Source organism: Penicillium chermesinum (assembly GCF_028974085.1).
Source record: "Penicillium chermesinum strain IBT 19713 chromosome Unknown utg000007l:1.0-2695246.0:1.0-2697696.0, whole genome shotgun sequence".
Lineage (NCBI taxonomy): Eukaryota > Fungi > Ascomycota > Eurotiomycetes > Eurotiales > Aspergillaceae > Penicillium > Penicillium chermesinum.
Window position 1 is genome coordinate 1,810,284 of NW_026695317.1, and position 20,525 is coordinate 1,830,808.

A 20,525-nucleotide genomic window follows, 5' to 3' on the forward strand; every position below is an offset into this window, starting at 1 on the left:
GCGACGCACTTTTTTTCTTCCGCCAACGCTTTCTGGCAGAATCTGGAGGCGGTGTGTCAAGCGTGAACGCGGTCGTGCATTACCCCTTACCACTTTAGGACTAGCGTACAAGCTCTGGACTATGGGCACTCCTCCATGGATCTGAGATGTTGATTAGGATTGTTGGAAAATAATGTACATGAGATGTTCTATTATACATGACTACTTCGCCAAAAATGCTTGGAATGCTTTGTGCTCGATCACCACATTTCCCACGGCACGAAGCTTTTTGCGGCCCTCCTTCTGCTTCTCCAGTAGCTTCCGTCGTCGGCTCACATCGCTGGCATGCAACTTGGCCAAAACGTCCTTGCGATAGGGCTTGATTGTCTCACGTGCAATGATCTTTTTGCCCACAGCAGCTTGAATGATGATCTCAAATAGCTGCCGATCAACATGCTCTTTAAATTTAGTGACCCATATCCTTCCCTGGCGACTGACTTGGCTCATGTGCATAAGTCGGGCCACAGCATCGACAGGCTCCTTGTTGACGAGAAGCTGAAGCTTGACGATGTTGCCAGCCCTCCATTCAGATTCCTCGTAGTCCAGGCTAGCGTAGCCTTTGGTACCACCCTTCAGTTTACCAAAGAAGTCATCAACCAGATGTGCGAGCGGTAGCTCATACTTAAGGATAACTTGGGTTGATGTGAAGTACTCGATGCTGATCTGTTCGCCTCGGTTAGACTCACATAGTTCTATCACCTTTCCTAGGTACTCTTCCGGAAATGTAATAGTCGTCCGAACATAGGGCTCTTGGATCTCAGCGATCTTTAGCCGCGCGCTATCGTCATCGGGGAACTTGGCCGGGTTGGTAATGATATCTTCTGTGCCATCTTTCCATAGAACCTTCACTGGGACCGATGGGGGGGGTAATGATGATACTGGCACCATGTTCGTGCCGGAGGCGGTCTTCGAATACAGAACAATGAAGCGTCCCTAGAAACCCCATGCGGAACCCAGCGCCCAGTGCTTCTGATGATTCTTTTTGAACTGTGATACTTCGGTCGTTCAGGATCAATTGATTAATGCTGTCCTCGAGGTGTTCGAAGTGATCTGCATTGACAGGATACACAGCGACAAAGACCATGGACTTGGGCTCTTCGAATCCTGGAAGGGGTGTGACGGCCTTCTCTGATCCCACATGGGTAAATGTGTCGCCAATCTTAGCCTCCTTGCTACGCTTCATGCCGGGGTTGAAGTATATATACCCGACTTGCCCGGCACGAAGGACCGTCTGGGCCGTCTCAAGAGGATGCATTATTCCAACCTCTCCAACATAATATTTAAGACCAGTAGCGAAAGACACGAGTTGCTGACCTGAGCGCACTTCGCCATCGAAGACACGTACAAGTAGTATGACACCCTTGTATGAATCGTACCAAGAGTCAACTAGGAGCATTCTGAGCGGTTTTTTGCTGTCACCCACGGGCCTGTAGAAGCCGCTGTTAGTTCAATGCGTTGCGTAGCGAGCGTCTAAGGGATGCATTAAGAGGACATACGCTGGGATCTTCTCAACAACGGTTGGAAGCAATTGCTCCACATTTAACCCAGTTTTAGCCGAAACTTGAACTGCATTCTCGGTGTCAAGCTCAAAAGAATTCTTCATTTGCTCCAAAGCCCGCTCTGGATCTGCAGATGGTAGATCAACCTTATTGATCACAGGGATCAATTCGAGACCTTGCGCAAAGGCCAAGTAGAAATTTGCAACCGTCTGCGCTTGAATGCCCTGACTAGCATCCACAAGAAGTAATGCACCCCCACAACTGGCGTAACTCCGCGAAACCTCCGCGCGGAAGTCCACGTGCCCAGGTGTATCCACCAGATGTAGAAGGTAGTCATCGCCTTTGTGGTTGTAGATCATGGTACATGTCTGAGCTTTGACTGTAATCCCCCTTTCCCTTTCAACATCAAGTTTGTCTAGGATTTGCTTATTCGATCCCGGTTGAATCGTTCCGGTAAGTTCCAGTAAACGATCGGAGAGTGTGCTTTTACCATGGTCGACGTGGGCGACGATGCAGAAATTTCGATATCGATCGAGAGGGATTGCGGATATACGCTTTTCAAGGTCTGTCTCTGGCGAGCTTGCGGACTTTGCACGGGCGCTCCATACTGCCGATGTCGTAAACGATCGTACTTGTAAAGGAATAGATCGGGGTGGTAACCTAGTCGACCTAAGGGTTGCGACTGGAAGACTCCAAGTTGGACGTAGCCATCGGGCTATCTCCAGACATCCTCGCATCGGGATTTAGATTATCCGATATCGCATTGAAGGTGGTAGTCAAATTCCTCCTCAGAATGAAGCTATGCAGGCCGGAGAGGATAGTCTCAGACGGTTTGCCCAGGCGGTGTAGCGCAACTTATTTTCACCCGGCAGATTAAGGCGGTATCGATAAGTTGCTGGGGGGCTTATCGACATAAACAAATCATCTTCTACAATCACACTTCCTAGGCCGTCTGTCCCCTTTGATCACCATGTCCGAGACAAAGGATAAGTCCAAGGTTCACAAACTCTCAATTAAAGGTTCGCTTCAACCCCTAGTTTCATTCTTTAATGATGCTTACAAGTCACAGGATCGGCGAAGCTTGTCGCTGAATTTGTGAGTGTCCACACTGCTGGAGGAGTTGTCTGGATATTAATATGTTAATATGAAAAAGTTCGAATACTCGATAAATTCGATCCTGTATGTTTGCATCTTTCTTGGGCTGTGCACAGTTAGAAAGCTAACTCTCTTTGTCTAGATTCCAGCGTGGCGTTTACCACCCTGATGATTTTACAACGTAAATCTCACCCGGACACCTAACACTCCCCACCCAGAGAATGCTGCTAATTCGACATAGGGTGAAGAAATACGGCCTCAATATGCTCGGTAAGCACCTGATGTTTTACACTCCCGAGTGCAATAGAAGCTCACATCGACTGCAGTAACTGCGGACGACCAAGTCAAGGCCTACATTAAGAAGATCATGTCTCAGTTGAACAAATGGATGGCTGGCGGGAAAATCTCCAAGCTAGTAGTCGTGATCACAGATCGTGAAACTGGGGAACATGTGGAACGTTGGCAATTTGATGTATCGATTGCATCCCTTCCTTGTTGCCTCATTGATATCTGATGTTTGAACTATAGGTCGAGGTCTTCGGAAAGTCATCAAAGAATAAACTCGCTGGGAGATCGGGAGATAAGGAAAATGCGACTCCAGGGTACGCTGACATATTCCAACAAAACCTTTGACCCTGCGCTTGACGGATATAACTAACCAATGTACAATCCCCAGTGATGCTGAACCCCATGCCGAGGAACCCGTTGAGAAAACCGAGAAAGAAATCCAAGATGAGATCCGAGCTATTTTCCGCCAAATCACCGCATCTGTTACGTTCCTACCCGTCCTCGATGGCGACTGCACCTTCAATGTCTTAGTCTATGCCGATGCGAACTCTGAAGTGCCTGTCGAATGGGGTGATAGCGACGCCAAAGAGATCAAGAATGCGGAGAAAGTCCAACTCCGCAGCTTTAGCACCAATAGCCACAAAGTCGGTACTCTGGTCAGCTATAGGATGGCGGACTGAATGAACAGCATTCTTATGATGGTCCACGATAGATGGTCTACGTGCCGGCGTTAGGATGGGGGGGCTTTTATTACTATTTCCAACGCAATATGCATGCTATTAATATTGCACACTGTCAATGGCTATTCTTTGATCTTCCGTAATACCAGGGTAGCTCCTCTATCCTTGGGAACCATTGGTTGCCTGTTCCGCCATCCCAGCAGACCAATTGCGCAACTACTTCATCGCATCCAGAACTCGCAATTAGATCGGCTCTCGTTTCAGGAACCCATCCTCGCTTGGCGCGTTTGCTGCTCAGGTCCTCAGCAACGCCATATAGATCTTTTTTTCCATAGACCAATCCCTCTCGTCGCTTCGCCCCGTACCAATGATTCAAGCGGGCTAATATCCGGAGGGGGGTTGATGCCAATCACGGTAGCGTTATCATTCGATTCAACTGGGCTCGTACCTGTCTGGGGAACCAGGCCCACAGCGGGGAAATGGCATTCCAAGAATCTTTCTCTTTTAAACGCATGGGTCACGACGGTAACGCGACGAGGATAAGCTCCCACATGCGAACGAAACCTCAAAAGCGAAAATAGTAGATTTTGGTAAGAGTCTGTGGCATACTCTTCCACAATAATCTTAGTGGGGTCAATCGTGGAGTCGGCTGTTTGGTCCTGGTAAAAATTATTTTCCTTGGCCAGATTCTACGATGATGGAGTTAGCACACATTCGAACGCGGTAGTCGGATCTTCCCTACCAGATAAGACTGTCCTTCACTCAGACTAGTTCTTGACTTCTTCGTCGCCCCCCTGAGCCAAACATGATCAGTCAATCACGCAGAAAACAGCAAGCGATGTTATGTACCCAGAAAAGATAAGGATGCCACAATTATCTGCAGCTAGAGCATCTAACCCAGCCTTCACATGGCTCACAAATGTAGGCGTCTCGCCCCTTTGGAAGTCTTCGATGAACCTGACACGATCGTCAACGGAGATGGACCACGATCGCTTAGAACTGCATAGCTCACCATTCATCCTCGGAACTTCCATGTGTTGGCCCTCCAGCATAGATTGCATGACAGCATACTATAATCAAATGGTCCGACCTGTCTATTTCTTTGGAATCCGCCATCTCTGTGCGCTTCATTCCTTCGCGGTTGCGTGGATCACGACCCCTCCCGTTAGCGTGACAAATAAGAAATGGCCCGTGCATCCATGGATCCAGTCTGGGGCACAACTTCGCGAATCCATCAAGGCCAGTATGAAAAGCTGGTATGAAAGATGTCTTGTTAATTTTCCCTACTCTCCAGCGCGCAAATTTACCTTGCTTCCTGTCAATCATCGGTCGCACCCCCGGTGAAACTAGTATTACTACCTAGCTCGCAATCCCCTATCCTATGAACAGCACCACTGGTTTATTGGAGTCGAACACTACTTGAAATCGACCTCTTCGACAATCGCACATCCGTCATTACAGATATGAATACATTGCCTAACTGGCATAGCTTCAAGCGACGTCATCCGAATACCTGACTGTGGGTACTTGTTGTCGGTGGCTATCATGAACGTTTGGATCTGCGGCAGCTATATCAATAGCTTCTGTGGAGAATGCACGGTTAGTTAGCTCCTTTGAACAGTTGAATGTTCCATTCCCCTCCCTGTTGATCCGTATCTGGAGTAATATGTGCTCTAACAATTCAGAAAACAGCCAACTAAAACGAACCAAATGAGGCAACGCGATTTCGCGAGAGGAGGTTGTATAAGCCACTCCAAATCCTCTTTACAAATATTGAACCTAAAAGGGCACCAGACCACGTTATTGCCCAAGCCGTTCAACCTCGTTGAAGAGTATAGCCTATTACTACAGAGAGCACTTGTTTGAGGCTGAATGGTTTATTGATAAGGCTGCATATGCTTATGCAGATCAACCTACTACTTTGGAGGTCAAGGCAATACAAATGAAGCAAGAGAACTTGAAGCTTGGCATTCAACCCCGGGGTCCACTGGGGATCTCGTTCCAGGGCTTGCTAACGCGATGTTCTCAAAATAAGGTTCTACAAACCCGCCCTTCCGCTCGATCCGCGCGCTTAGCCGTGATAACCGCCGTCTGCCTCCCGATCTCCGCTTGTCTATCTATCCGCGATCTATAATTCCCCTTAGCCCTAACTTGATGCCGCTACTCCTCGCTGCCCCTAAACGCTCTCGATGTTCGATCTCCTACCGGCTCCCAAATTACGGGCAGCGATGGATGTGTTCGACAGCTTGCCAGCGTTGAATCGATGGTCGAAAGAGCTTGCTCTGGGCATGATCTACTGGTCCTCATCAGCCTCTCTGGCAAATTGTGTTCGCTATTGGTTGTTTCATGTGTGCTAAGGCAGATACTGGCCTCCTTGTGGAATAGAGCAAGCTTTCTCTGTAGTGCTAGGAATCGTAGTGATGGAAGATAAGATTTTTGCAATTCCTACACTCAAAACAAGCTTTATTGTCTATCTAGCATATCGAGATTGCAACTAGTAGTTCAAGGTAGTCAAAAGCAAGCTTGGAACGACGCAAATCATCGCTGGAAAAAAAAATCCTCCGCGTCTAAGAGGTATGGTGTTTGCCCAGACAAAACTCTCTGTAAAACAATCAAAAAGAAAGGAAAGGAAAGGGAAAGGAGACGCCCATCAAGACGAGGGGTGTTCCAGGAAGGAATAATAATAGGAGCTGCCTGGATTTAGCAAGCGCAAACGCAAAACCAGAGGGGGGTGGGGAATAAATCTGGGGAAGCTTCCGGCAAAGAGTATATCTTTGACAACTTCTCCCCAACTTACCTTCCATCCTCCATCCTTCCTCTTCCCATCTCCATCTTCAGACTTCCACAAAGCCTGCAGATTTCCATTCATCAAGCTTCCTCCCATCTTTGCAAACCTTTGTCCTCCATCTTGATCATCATCAAACCAAGATGGCTGATAACAACGAGCTTCCTCGTCTGCCAAACACTGGCTGGCGCTCTGATGATGGCTTCACCCAAACGCCTCGCGCTGGGGATGAATCCACACCAGCTTCAGCTTCCGAGGATCCCTCTTCTTCTGTTGTAGCTCCTACCCCTCATCTAGGAACTGACACACCCTCCTCCACTGGCCCCGAGACACCAGTCGCGGGTCACCACCCTCCTTCTGGTGGGGTTCCTGCCCGTCATCCAGGAGCTCAAACACCTCCCGCTGGCCGCGACACACCAGTTGTTGGTCACCACTCTTCTTACGGTGGGGTTCCTGCCCGTCATCCAGGAGCTCCCACACCTTTGGCTGGCCCCAACACACCAGTTGTTGGTCGAGCCACTTCTTTCGCTGGACCCCCTGCTCACAACCCAGGAGGCCAAGCCGCGGGTTATGACATGTCCGTCGTCGGTCAGAGCCCTTCTTTCTCTGGCTATCCTGTCCACAACACACAGGTGTATGGTCCATCTTCCACTGGAGCCCAAGGGTATTCCAGCTTCATGGGGCCTGCCTATGGACACAGCCCTTCTCAGTTCGAGCCCGCCTCCCATCGCGGTGCTCCCTTCAACCACGGCCAACCCATACCGTCTATGAGGCAAGATCAACCATCGTATGGGGAATCTGTGCAGATGCATGGAAACATGTTATCTCAGCAGGATGTGCAGACTCATGACCCCTACCCTTGGGAAGACAGCCCTCATTCCAACATTGAGGATATTCAAGCTCAGCATCGTATCTACCGGTTCCGCAGTGAGCACGCGTTCCAGCGACGTGACGTCCCGCCTCCCGCGCACCGCTCGACGTCTATGATTACCGACGACGATGAGTTTCTCTCGCCTAGCGCCGAACCACGTATGCCAATCCTCGCACGCCCTCGTCACATGAGTGGGGTGACCTATGACCCTTTCGTGCATGAGCAGCCGGGTCCGCCTCGCCAAGGGCTCTTTACTACTCGCCCACGTCGAGAGCTTCAACAACCCCGAGCGACGACAACCCCTCGCCGCCGTGTTCGGAACAACAGTCCAACGGCAGAGGAACAGGGTCCCTCCAAACGTACCCGTCGCCGCATCAACGAAGGCCTCTCCGCGTCGCCCCACGACAACATAAGCGGAGAGCCCATGGGCAAATCCTCAGACGATGAAGACGGCCCTTACCAGTCAGGTCTGCAAGGATTGAAGAAGGAGCTCGGTATTGACGACGCCAGCTCACGCCGCAAAAGCAACCGTGGCCGCAACCGCAAGGAGCCACCAAGCCTCCTGCACCGGTCCCAGCGCGGGGTGACTTACCATCTGTGCGAGTTCATCCAGCCTTGCAAGATGACGCCCTCCCCGGACGGCATGCACCACCGCAAGGTGGTCTCCCACATATTCGGGCGGAACAAAGCTTCCACAAAGCTGTTTCCGGATGACGTGTGGGTGCACTACTGCCGGAAGCACTACCAACGTGCCCGGTACCGCGCTGACCAGTGGCCGTTCACGCAGTGCGAGCTCATTCTAGAGTCGCTGCGTCGCATGGAGGCCTGGGGCGGTGTCGCCTCTTTCGAGCTCACCCTCCGCCGCCGCGAAGCTATTCGGGTGGAGGAAGAGCAGGACGACGCCGCCAGTGGCTCCGGCTCTCGACGCCGAGCGTCTGCGCCGGCGATCCGACGATCGCCGCTCCCAACCGGCCGTAAGCACCCTACGGCAGTGATCTCTCCCGTCCCTGAGTGGCTGCGCTCTCAGGTTGGCCCTGGAATGTCCTTCCAGCAGATCCGGGACCTTGTTCTCCGGGTCCGCGAGGAAATGGACTCCCAGCGGACCGCCGAAAAGCGTAAGCGCGAGGAGAAGATGGGGAAGGTCACCCCCGCCGGTGAGTCCATGGGGACCACTGCGGGGCCTAAGGGTGGCTGGAAGGGGAAGAAGGCCGCAGCATCGAAGCTGCACCTAAGTCAAGTCCGTTTCCCGGACGTGGAGATCCTGCCCACGTTCCGGCCTTGGGTGTACGCGGAGGCTGCGGCGCGTCAGCAGCGCGAGGGCCGCGGTGAGGAGGAGGAGGCGGAGGCGGAGGAGGAGCCTCAGCCTGGTCAGGATGACGAGGAGGAGGAGGAGTAAATCTCCTAACTCTGACTCTCGCTCTGGTTAGGGTTGGGGTGTCCTGGGGTGGATATGGGAGGGGCGTCATTGGGGGCGCGTGGTGTAGCCCTGAGGGAGTGCCGGGCGGAGGGGCACCCATAAAAATTAAAAAAATGAAAAAAAAAGAAATTGTCAGATTCTTCATCTTCAGTAAGCCGAGTAAACTGAGCCCGTTCATTTCGTGACTCTTCAAATTATAGACATGAGATGCAATTAAGCCTGGGACCTACGAGGGGTTTGCACGATAAACTGCGATAAGACGCGGAGTGTAATAAGCATCTAGGCGGTGTAGGATTGAACTCATATTTCAATTCTGACGTGTAAATAACGCCTAATCAAAGTGATTTCACGTCAAGTTATAGGAGAAATTTCGGAAGCAGTTGATGTATAGGCTGAGTTACTCGCGGCCTACGCTGGTTGATGCTCTGAAGCAACAGGATAACGTTATCTAGATACAAACACACTCATAACAACCAAACACGCTTGCCCCACCGACCAAAATGCTCGAATTACCGCTGTACAGCCACATTTTATAGTGCACTTTAATGGAGAATTATCCCAAAGAACCAGATCACGAAGTTAAAGGGCCAGGCATAATACATCTAGCTGGCAACAGCCAATTGGGCCACCAGATCCGACGCCACGTCCAGGAACGGATAGGGGCTTGTAACCTCCTTCTCCTTATTCTTCAGACGCTTGCTAATGGGATGCCATTCAGAGTCACCACGTGCACGAATCACATTTTGGTAGCCGTCGCACTTGAAATCGACCATGTAGTTGTTCTCTTCAAGCTGGTACAGCTGGATGTCGACGAAGACCCACACGCCGTGGGAGACATTTGAAAGACTGCTCGGCTGTGATGCGGACGAGGGGCCTGAGGCCGTGCCTTCGGAAGTCGAGGACTTGACGTCTTTGTCCTTTTCTTTCTCTTCATACGGAATGTTCAGGCCGGAGATGTGGAAGCGACGACGTAGCTCTTCGAGGTCGGTGCGGCTGTTACCAACACTGGTTGATGCTCCTGGAGCCATAACGCCTTCTTTCAGAAGCCGGGCGCGGATGAACCAGGGATCTTTAGGGATGTAGTAATCCGACGGCAGGTCAGGGTATTTGCTCTGGAGTGGCTTTGGTTTATCTGGCGAAGGAGCAGCGTCAGGGCCAATATTGGTACCTTGAAAATTCAATTAGCTTGATGTCATTGGCCACATAAGAAGGGAAAGCATACCTGACTCAACGGGCTGGATGTCCCACACTCCACCCTGGGCAGCAATAGCTCGATAAAGGTACAGCATCGCCTCGTAAGGCTGATTACGTGAGCGAATACCGAATTGCCACTTTCGCGATCTCTTTGGCGGTTGCTGTGCAATTGGATAGCCAATCGGTGGCTCCATCAGCCGCAGCTTTTCTAGATCCACAATGCTACGAGAGTGAGGCTTCAACGCTCTTGCGATAGCGGCCTGCTCCTCAGCTGTACGCTCTCCAGGTTGATCACCTCGTTTTTCTGCCTCAATACGCTCTTGGCGCTGTTCCTCTGAGCGAGCTTTCTGCTCTCGGTCTCGTTGTTCCATGAGCTGGTCGTGGACGAAGGGGACACTGGTCGGCAAAATCCGGACGTGACTAGGACGAGGAGGTTCGAACTCCTCAGGATCTGGCTGGGGGGTTTCTTCTGGAGGTGCATGGCGAGAAGCATTTGATTGTGAAACAGGTGGTGCTGGAGCTGCCTGAGTCTTCGGTGCAGGAGGTGCACGGCTACCTGCAGGATGAGATGGACCTGTCGATTGCTGAGGAATATTCGAGGCGAGTAAGTTGTCTTCGATGGGCGCTAAAACCAGCTGTTAGAGATTGGGAGGCAAGAATACAAATCAGAGCTTACAGTTGGTTTGCATCATCTCATTCTCAACCACAATGGAGAAGGCATCTTTGATAGCGCTGGGCTCTGGGCGTCGTAGCGCATCCTCAATGTCGTCACGATCATATCCCATACTCCGTTGAAGTTTCGACACCGCAATCTGGTGAATCTTGTGTTGTGCTGGCTTCCCTGCAGTAAGCTTCGCGGTGTCGATAGCCTTGTTCGGGTCAATGCCTGATGACATGTATTCTTCCGGTGGAGGTGAAAGGTAACTCGGGAGGTTCTTAGTGAACCAAGGGTCCTGGCGGATCTCGGGGATAGTGATTCTATGGACCGGGTGGACTTGAAGCATGGCGCGGATCAGCCGGGCAGCTCCTGCGAGATGTAACTCGGCATATGGAAGTTCCCTGCGGCGATCTTTTTGAACAGAGCAGGGATATAGTCATCATCGAAGGGCAGTCTGCCCACCAGCAGCACATAGAGAATCACACCGCAACTCCACACGTCGACCTCCGGACCGGCGTACAAATTTGCCCGAAATGACTTCAGGCGCAGCATAATTCGGGCTCCCACAACTAGTCTTGAGGAAATTGCCATCTGTCATGATATTACTTAGGCCGAAATCGGCGATTTTGACATTCTTCTGGCTGTCGATCAGCAGATTCTCCGGCTTGAGATCGCGGTGCACAATTTTGTGTCGGTGGCAGTACTCGACGGCTGTGATGATCTGTTGGAAGAACTTGCGGGCCTCGTCATCATTGCATTTTCCCTTGCGCACGAGATAATCGAACAGTTCCCGCTCGGCGTACTCGAGTACCATTATGATATCGGTCTTCGTGGCAATTACAGTGTATCTAGTAGGGGACATCATCCGGTTAGCCATCCAGCCTATGATCTAAAATTTGCACATTCAATAGCAGCACAGGGTGAAGGGGGGGAAGCTAACAGCTTGATAATATGAGGATGCCGGAGCAATTGCAGATACTGGATTTCTCGCTCGACGCGCCCGATCATATCTCTGGAGAGTAATTTGCGACGAGAGATAATCTTGAGCGCGACCTGGCGGCCGCTGGGCTGGTGAATAGCGAGCTTGACCTTTCCGAAGGACCCCTCGCCCAGGATCTTGACAGTCTGGTACTGATCGAGGCGTTGCATGTCCCGCGTCGTTGCGGGCGACTGCGTACCAGCCACAGCCTTAGCGGACGGGCGCGAGGGTGGCATCGCCATGGCAGCAGGGATGGAGCTTTCCGGTCTGGTTCGTTCGTGGGGGGGCTTCAGCAGAGGGAGGGAGGGGGACCGCGAGGTCTTCTTCGTCGAGGGCGGCGGCCATGATAGGACAACGTGACGTGATTGATTTTCTGGGTCCGTCCCAATGGTTCCGGATGTAGGGTGGTAGATTTTTATTGCTTTCTCTTTTCTCCTGCTGGCCTCGCGACACCAGTCACGATTTCTCCCCACAGTGTGGAGCTGAGATAGCTGGAATTTTACTGTTCAGGCGGGCGGGGTGGATGGAGGGGCGGCACACCGAACGCACACAGGCCACTTGCTTGGCGCGGTTTGCCGGGGAATTGGCCAGAGAAGAGTTGAAGTGTCAAATAATCCCGGGGGTCCGAGAAGCTGGGAAGCTGGAAAGCTGGAAAGCTGGAAATCTGGAAATCTGGGGGAGTTTGAGGAGAGAAGGCCGATGCCGGTTAGCTCGGGTCTTTTTGCCCCACGGTCCCTCGCTGTCTATACGACGCCCCTGCTGAAAGAACTGGGCTTGGGTTTTCTGGGGTCCAGTTCGTTTAAACCTTCAAGAACAGCCGAATTGCTCTAGAATAAATCTATCGCTTGGTATGATCTAGGCGTTATGGTCAGCCTAGCCCAGACCGGTGTGAATTATTATTACTGGCAGTAGGAGGGCTATAACTAGTACTAGAGCGCTTACCGGACTCTATCATAGGATCGACGCGGGGATCGCCTCAATCCTCTTACATTTACTACGCAGTATAACCACCAAGATATCAATTTTTCCTCACTTCGAACCTTCCTCACGGATTCTGTCCTCAATAATACTACGAGCATTTCCCAGGCAAAGGCTAAAAATGGTGGACTTTTATTTCTATGCAGCTTTGTACAATCATCAATGACCCGCCATATACCCGACAATGGAGAAAAGAGTCCCAGACACCACCCAAACTCCGAAAGCCTGATTCATACACTTAGTTATTCACCAGCTACTATGCCTTCAACATATCGAGCACCCCTTTTAGCTGATAGGCTTGGTGGGAAAGCTCAACCTCGTCGCGGACACGAGTATGCAGCCGCTCGACCAGTTTATCGATCTGAGCCGACTGGCCCAGGTTTCCAGAATAGATGTCGAGGATATTCATCGCAATTTCAACACTTATGTTCACAAGCCGTGGCTCGCGAATGTGTTTATACACCCATTGCAGCACAGGCTGGAGAGCAGTCTCGTCACGGTCTTGGAGAGCCGTGCGAAGCGCAGAGCGATGACGTAGAGCGGTTAAAAGCGTGAGTTGGGCAGTTTTATCGGTCCCAGAGAGAACCTTGTCCAGCGCGACCGCATAGGCACCCTTGCGGAGATCGTATTCCCAGGCCTGTTCTGATTTCGCCTTCCTGCGCTCTTGGCCGTCGATCACGATGTCGACTCCCTCGCCGATGAAGTCCCGTCCACGGAGTCGCTTCTCCCAGCCGGACCCTCGGAGCTTCTTCTTCTTAGCTACTGCACGGTCGTGCTCTTCCAATTTACCTTCGAGCAGAGCCTGCATTTCCTTGCGGCGCTCGCGCTCCTTGACCTTCTGCTGTCCGGAAAGACGAGTCTTGACGGACAAGAGTCCCGATTGCATACCCACGGCAATGTGCTTATCCTCGTATGCCAGACCAGAAATAATAACGCGCAGCGACAGAATAGGTGACGGGTACTTAGAGCCAGATACGGTATTCCAGCCCGTGGTCTCGAAGACCTTGAGGTGTCCATCCAAGGCACCACTAACCAGCCGCTGGCCATCTGATGCGAGCGCAAGCGAGGTGACGGTCTTCTGATGGCTTTGGATCATGTGAAGGGGCTTTCCAGCAACGATGTCCAGCACTGCAATCTTATTGTCGGCCGCAGCGAGGACAGTCGTACCAGCCGGCATGGGTAGAACACTTTCGATAGGAGCCGCCATTTTGAAAGTCATAGCAGCGCGGCTCTCAACACGAGGATCCCAGATACGTACGGTACGGTCGTAAGAGCCAGACACCAGCAGGCCAGAGGATGCCATGGCACCAGGCATGAAGGCACCGCTACGCACATAATCAGAATGGCCGACGAAGGTGCGGGTGCTGGACTCGGCGGGAAGGTCCCATAAGCGGACTGTGCGGTCATCGCTCGTGGTGAACAGAGCTGTAGGATCACCGGGTGAGAACTTGCTCACCCAGACGGGCTGCTTGTGGTCTCGCCATGTCTTTAGGATCGCGCGAGAATTGCAGTCGAATACTTGGACTGTGCCTGTATCGTCACCAGTCACTAGCACTCGGCCATCGGGACGGACATCTGTGCCTCTTACTGTATCTTCGAATCGGGTGATTGTGCGGAGGAGCTTCCGGGTGCGAATAGAGTAGATCTGGACTCGAGCACCGGTTGTAACAGTGAAGATATCTGGTGGTTGGGTCAAAGACGGGAAGACGGAGGAAGATGACGGCGCAGATGGCTGTGTGATGAGGTTGATTGGTCCATTGGCTGGAGAGGGGACGAGGAGAGGGTCTTTGAAGGTTCGCCAGTATTGCTGTTCGGGTGTGAGGCGGGTTGAAGGTAACGAGGCGAGCTTCACCTGCGGCAAAGGCAGGACAGGAGCTGCCATATCGGTCAAGTTAGGAGGCCGATACTAAATGCTTTTTTTGCTTCACTGGGATAAGCGAAATTCTGACGGAGAAGGGCGGCAAGTGGCGGCTTAAAGAACAACGCCTTACTCGTGCAGCTTTTCGTCCGCGATAGTAAAAAAAAAAAGTTCTGCCAAATCGCATGGCTGGCGGTGAATATTTGGCCTGAGGCATAAGTAGGGGTACTTACGCGCCTTTTTTATGCCTTCAATCCTAGGCATCAAGGCATCAAGGCATAAAGGCACCCAACAGAAGCCCGACGTTAACTAATATGTACGCTCATCATTTGGCGAACTTGGAGGCAAAGGCGCAAACGCCATGGATTCCGGTTGATGCGGCATCTACTAAGTACAGACAGAGTGGCATCGTTCACCAAAGAAAATCATACATAACAAGACTGCATCTCCCCTGACCCAGAACCACCGCGCCGGGTATGGGGCTTATCCGTGGAAACCTTCTTTTTCTTCCTTGGGCAACTTACGCGACTCCCTTAACCTGAACTACTAAATATGGATATACGCGTCACCCAGCAGGTAATGCAAATTGCAGTAACAGCAGATTGTCCCGCGTCCAAAGCGAAACTACTTTGTAGTATTGTATACTGGTATCACTTGAAAATTCAAAGCACCCAGAATTGCCTTGAAGACAGCTCCAACCCCTGAAACCAGGAAGTCTCGAACGAGCCCACTCCTTCGTCTGCAATAGGCCCCACTGAGAAAAAGGTATTATTGTCAGAATATTGAGAGGTGCAGATCCCCGCTCCTCCACTCCTTGCACATCTTTGCCGTTTGAACCCGTCGATCATCCATAGCATCATCGAATACTCGCAGCGACGGCATCTACCCTATGTCGATCGGCTTCGATAGCCGGCCCGTGGCGTTTTGCCTCGGCCTGTAAAGGTGAAATGCTTGGCAATGCTTGTATCGTGATATACATCTATATTCGAGACTTGGGTGGAGGCGGAGTCGAGCTTAGACCAGCCGTTCATGCAGTGCCGAGCCTTTGGCTCCACTGCAGTGGGATGCAAAAGGCTCATTTCGACTGAGGTTCATGTCGACTGAAAGCTGTTGGCCGACTGTGAAAAATTCCAAGGGTTTGACTACATTGTTTGTACTGTCCAACGGCTCGGCTGAACTGATTTCTCGAGTATGATCCGAGCTCTTGAGTTGAAAGTCCTCCTATGACGCAGAGGGTACAAGCTGTGCTATTAGTGGTACTAAGAGATATGATCGGAGACTACTCAGACAAGGACGAATGCGAGTTAAAGGTGTATACCGAACTGGCCCATGGCCTTCATTTTCGTTAAAACACGAGTATGGGTGAATACTATCAGACATGACATGAAAAATCACATTCACATATCGACATGACACAAAGAAAAGAAAGCAAAAACCAATGCGGGAATCAAGGCACTCTATAAATCTATAGAAGTGGGACACGCGTAACCAGCTTTCCTTCTCCAGGATGGAAATCTCAAAGCAGATGGCACGAATATACAGATGATTAAATTATCCACGTCTGAGCATCTCTACTCAGAGTGGCCCTTCTCATCGCCACTGCTCAGAGCGGTCTCTATCTTCTCAGCCTCAGCGGAGGCAGTGTGGTCGGCAGTATCGAGACCAAGGGCAGCCTGGTACTCGGCGATCTCGGCAGGGGAGAGCTTGGGGAGAGAGGCGGCGACCTGGAAAGGCCACTTCTTCTCAACGTGGGCCTTGGCAAAGATAATGTCGACCTCCTCAAGATCACGACCAGCGGTCTCGGGGTAGTAGAAGTAAGCAAATGGGATGCCGATGAAGTTAATCAGGGCGAAGAAGAGGTAGATACCCCAGGGAGAGGCCGCGGAGAACAAGGGAGTAAACATGACGACGGCGAAGTTGGTGATCCAGTTGGTGCAAGTAGAGGCGGAAGCAGCCATGGTACGGGTACGCAGGGGGTTGACCTCGGGAGGGTAGATCCAGGGGAGAGGCAGCGTAGTGAAGGCGAAGAAGCAGATGAACAAGAAGATACCAACAGCAGCACCCTTGGCGTTCTCAGTACCGCCAGCAGCCAAACAAGCCATGGTGATGATGAAGGATCCACCTTGGCCAGCGAAACCAATCAGGAACAGGTTGCGACGACCGACCTTCTCAATCATGAAGAAGGAGGGGATAGTTGCCAGGGCGTACACAGTGGCGAAGACACCACCCAGGACCAGGGAGAGCTTGCCCTCGATGTGCAAGTTGTTCTGGAACAGCAGAGTGGAGTAATAGATGGCAGCATTGCAACCAGTGAACTGCTGGAAGAACTGGCCAGAGCAACCGAGCATCATACGCTGGAATTCCTGGGTCTTGCCGAAAGTGAAGAGGGTCTTCCAGCTGGCCTTAGCATTCTCAGTGGACTTCAGGTCAGCCTTCATGAGGTTGTAGTCGGTCAAGACGTCCTCGGCATCAACAGAACTGTCGTTGAGAGCGGCCAAAACCTGCAGAGCCTCGTTGTCGTGGCCTCGCATGACGAACCAACGAGGGGATTCGGGGAGAGTAAGAGCGCCACCGATGACACCCAGGGCGAAAACAATCTGGAAGGCGACGGGGAAACGCCACTGGGACGAATTTTTGACATACGAGAAACCGAAATCGATCCAGTAGGCGACGAAAGTACCGACGGCGATGATGGCACCCTCGAAGCACACGAGGAAACCACGGTTGTGAGCACGCGAACACTCGGACTGCCAGACGGGAATGGTGGCAGTGTCCATACCGTTACCAAGACCGGAGATGACACGGCCGATAACGAATTGGCCTAGACCCCATTGATCACCGAAAGCCGCAGTGGAGATGACAGTGCCGACAACCATCAGAATTCCACCGGCGAGCAAAAGGGGAGTACGACCAATACGCTCACCCCAGATTAGGGTGAAGACAGCACCAAAGAAACAACCGATTTCGTAGCAAGAAGTAACAGCACCCTGCAAGACCGAGACATGGTTCTTCACGGACTGCGGAGCGCCCTCGGGGGTCTTGAGGGCCTTGAACTCATTGGGGAACTCGTCACCAGTAATCAGTCCGGACATCAGACCCTGATCGTAACCGAACAGGGAGAAGCCGGTGACGGAGATAATTGTGATGGCGAGATGGAGCCTCTTGCCCCGAAGGCCACTGGTTGTTGTCCACATGTTGGCGTATCGTTTTTGGCTGATCCCTCTAGTGAAAGGCAGTCAAAACAGAGGCGACACGGTGGAAAGAAAGAAAGACGCGTGGTCAGCCCGGGATGGACATATGCATATATTCTTTTTGGAATTTAGGGTGAGTCCGTCTTCGGATTAGCGCCGAGCTGAAAACCATGGGCCATGACGTCGGTGGGACAGCGCTAAAGGCAGGTCGCGCGAGCCGTGGAGGGGCCAAAAAAGTCCCACTGCAAAGTTTTCCGCCTGTGCCAAGAGGGTTGTTGGACGTTACGCCGAATTCAACCAAGCAGCGCAAAGCAGATTCACGATGCCGCATCAGATCCGTGTTTAGTCCCACAACTCGGGGCTTAGTGCGAGCGCCTCCCCCGACCCCCTGGTTGCCGCCACCACACAGAGCCATGGGTACAGTACTTGCATCAAGGGGTATGGGATGTTCTCCATGGTTCCCATGGTGCTCGAGCTTCCAGAAATTCGAGCGTAGCAGACACTGGAATGATTGGTTGGAGGGTTGCAGTATCTCGAGGACCAACCAGTGGAACGCCCCCAAAGCATCGGGCCACCAGCAGCCACCGGTTCTCATTGGTTGCTACGATGGAGTATCCGTAGTGGGGGGGGACCCCTTCCCAAAACCCGCAAAAACATCCTTCTGGGGGTTGCGGGGCGGGCGGAGGATCGCTGAGTCTTATTTCCTCAATCGGAATACCCACCTTCCAACCACGGGGGATTACGGGGACGGCGATGTGGGGCGCTTGGCTGCAGCCGTGCTTTGTTCTCCAATTTTCGCAACCGGCTGCTCCAGTCACAACTACTGTGACCGGTTGAAACTCTCCCAGAAACCACGGAAGTGGACAGGGATTGGCCCCGAAATCAGTACCGATTCCAATCTTAACTCGTTTCAGTTGCCCTTTTTGCCTCGCTCTTTGAGAGTGCCTTTCAGAGCCTGACACGGACCACTTGAAGCCCCCCCCCAATCGTGCTAGCGAGAGGCGCCCAACACGACCCCGCGGGGTGAAATGAGGAGCCGACCCCGTTGCGTCCAAGTGGACATTCTTTCCCCGTCCGTCACCTGAGCGCGGAACGAAGAAATCTTCCGACCTCAGATCCCGCGACAATTCTGCTTCGCTAAGAACAGACGAATTTTTCAGCGAACCTAAATCGGCCTGGCGAAGAAACCGCACTAACAAACTAAACCGCATATGGAGCCCCACCCAGGGCTCGTAACAAGGTGTGGCGGGCCAATCCCGCAAGCGTCTGCTTAAAAGGTTTGGCTTCTTGGCCTTTCCGGGTAATTCTTCTATTTTCTGTTTATTTTCATTAATAATAAATAATTAAAAGAATTTCCCGCCCGAGGTCCTTTGCTTAGCTAATGCACTTCCCGAAGGCGGCAGGCCCCCGAGATTCGCATCCCGCAACGGGGAGAAAATGTCGGGGTGAAGATGACATGCGCCCAGTAAAGCGGGTACGGATACTGTATCCCTTCGAGTTCAGATGAGTTCCTAGTCAAGGTCTCTACCGTGCGTGTGCTATTCTGATGACATCCAGGTAGAAGCCTTCCCCTCCAATGACATTGACTCGAAAAAGGAATGTATCTGCGCGCCTTCTAGAGACTTATCTCGCTAACTTTCTTTTGCCCGTTCTGCTTCAATGTGATTGAGCCTTGTGGGCCGCTTCCGGAGATTGGGATATACGATTGGTCCCGCTCCCGTCCGGGGCTGTCTCGCATGCGAAAATGGGATCCAAACAAGCACCACGCACTGTGCGCCTGGCGTAACATGTGAAAGCTCTTTGGAGAACAGTCGGAATGTATACCGAGATTCAACTGTTATCGCCACGGGGAAAGATGACAAAAGGTGAGGTGGGCTCAGATCTCCCCATCTAACGGTCTAATCATATTTCCCGGTCAAGTAGGCATAGCCTTTCTGACCCGATCTATTCCGTGGACCATAGGTCGAATAGGCCTCCTTCGAGTTCACGTTGTCACCCCCGCTGGGCCCGACGTGGGGAGGCGTACGCCACACGGTAATATGCTGGGCCCCCTCCTCCACACCGTAATCTTAATCCGTTGAAAAACTCTTCGCCGCATTGTCATGCCCACTGTTATGGCTTAGTCCAACGGGACACTTTCCTCTTCGCGTAGTTGGACCACCGCTTAAATGTCTCTAGCCTTCTACTTCGTAAGCGCCATTCTGGAGTCCCCCGGGAGACGAGTGACCTGGAGAACCCTCAAGTGGCGCTTCATTAGGCAAGTTCTCCAAACCCCGGGAAGCCTTGATGCACGGTCCATTGCCCGTCCTATGGCTCGTGAATGTACTAGGGCCTCCTGCCCTCGGCCTTTCACGTAGGAGGTTGCATCGGCTATACGTCTGGGGCGTCTCCGTTTTACCAGTCACGCGGCTAAAACCTTTTTTCATAGCAACTAGACTTTCCGATGGAACTCTCTATCCACGCGAACCTGCGCTGTCCCGGGTGGTGGAAAGCCGATTGGTCTCGGCGTGATTTCGGGTGGCCCTTTCTCATGCGCGAGCGAAAAATGGTCGCGCTGGCATTCTCCATCGTCGTATGTTCAGTATGAGTTAGTGGCATTACTATGCAGCGTACAAATCACAGTGGACCTCCCGAGTCGGGAAACGGCTTCCGACTAATACGTAGGGGGCGGTCTACCCTTGCGCCTCCATTCACACGGCACGAGCAGCTCAGTTCCCTTGGGGCTTATCGCAAGCTCATCCATTGCGACGTCATTTGAAGCCACCCGCCTGCATACTGTTCCTGAATAGGTAACGATGGACGAGATAATCGCCATTCCAAACAGATCTGCCTGTCGTCCACGTTGCGGTGAGATCGCCGCAGTGGGCTCACGTCTTTTGTGGAGGAGGCGCATGAGACTACGGTACCTACTAAGCTGCTTTTGTTCCACCCCGCTGGTCTGCTCTCTCCATAGGGGTGGTCTTTGTCGATCACAGCACTGTATGTCCCTAATA

General features: G+C 52.2%; 7 protein-coding genes across 7 annotated transcripts; 2 read left to right on the plus strand and 5 right to left on the minus strand.

The window, feature by feature from the left end:
* Positions 1-201: 201 nt before the first annotated feature.
* On the minus strand, positions 202-1,897 carry N7468_009409 (GTPase GUF1; the record flags this gene model as incomplete). The annotated part of the gene is made up of 3 exons (XM_058478705.1): positions 202-972; positions 1,028-1,478; positions 1,536-1,897. The coding sequence occupies 3 exons, from the start codon at positions 1,895-1,897 to the stop codon at positions 202-204; spliced, it is 1,584 nt and encodes a 527-aa protein (XP_058327035.1).
* A 611-nt stretch (positions 1,898-2,508) lies between these two features.
* N7468_009410 (spindle checkpoint protein MAD2) lies at positions 2,509-3,601 on the plus strand (the record flags this gene model as incomplete). The annotated part of the gene is made up of 8 exons (XM_058478706.1): positions 2,509-2,557; positions 2,608-2,633; positions 2,692-2,717; positions 2,776-2,814; positions 2,875-2,903; positions 2,960-3,105; positions 3,162-3,235; positions 3,310-3,601. 8 exons carry the CDS (start codon positions 2,509-2,511, stop codon positions 3,599-3,601), a joined length of 681 nt encoding a protein of 226 aa, XP_058327036.1.
* Positions 3,602-3,716: 115 nt separating this feature from the next.
* Positions 3,717-4,662, minus strand: N7468_009411 (DUF218 domain protein; the record flags this gene model as incomplete). Its single annotated transcript, XM_058478707.1, is given in 5 exon segments — positions 3,717-3,953; positions 3,967-4,290; positions 4,314-4,395; positions 4,451-4,547; positions 4,614-4,662. 5 exon segments carry the CDS (start codon positions 4,660-4,662, stop codon positions 3,717-3,719), a joined length of 789 nt encoding a protein of 262 aa, XP_058327037.1.
* A 1,867-nt stretch (positions 4,663-6,529) lies between these two features.
* On the plus strand, positions 6,530-8,653 carry N7468_009412 (putative pathogenicity factor; the record flags this gene model as incomplete). The annotated part of the gene is made up of 1 exon (XM_058478708.1): positions 6,530-8,653. One exon carries the CDS (start codon positions 6,530-6,532, stop codon positions 8,651-8,653), a length of 2,124 nt encoding a protein of 707 aa, XP_058327038.1.
* Positions 8,654-9,276: 623 nt separating this feature from the next.
* Positions 9,277-11,747, minus strand: N7468_009413 (uncharacterized protein; the record flags this gene model as incomplete). The annotated part of the gene is made up of 5 exons (XM_058478709.1): positions 9,277-9,842; positions 9,897-10,493; positions 10,545-10,937; positions 10,989-11,374; positions 11,467-11,747. 5 exons carry the CDS (start codon positions 11,745-11,747, stop codon positions 9,277-9,279), a joined length of 2,223 nt encoding a protein of 740 aa, XP_058327039.1.
* Positions 11,748-12,739: 992 nt separating this feature from the next.
* N7468_009414 (snoRNA-binding rRNA-processing protein UTP15) lies at positions 12,740-14,365 on the minus strand (the record flags this gene model as incomplete). Its single annotated transcript, XM_058478710.1, has 1 exon — positions 12,740-14,365. The coding sequence occupies one exon, from the start codon at positions 14,363-14,365 to the stop codon at positions 12,740-12,742; it is 1,626 nt and encodes a 541-aa protein (XP_058327040.1).
* Positions 14,366-15,912: 1,547 nt separating this feature from the next.
* mfsA (glucose-inactivated glycerol proton symporter STL1) lies at positions 15,913-17,535 on the minus strand (the record flags this gene model as incomplete). Its single annotated transcript, XM_058478711.1, has 1 exon — positions 15,913-17,535. One exon carries the CDS (start codon positions 17,533-17,535, stop codon positions 15,913-15,915), a length of 1,623 nt encoding a protein of 540 aa, XP_058327041.1.
* Between the last annotated feature and the right edge of the window lie 2,990 nt (positions 17,536-20,525).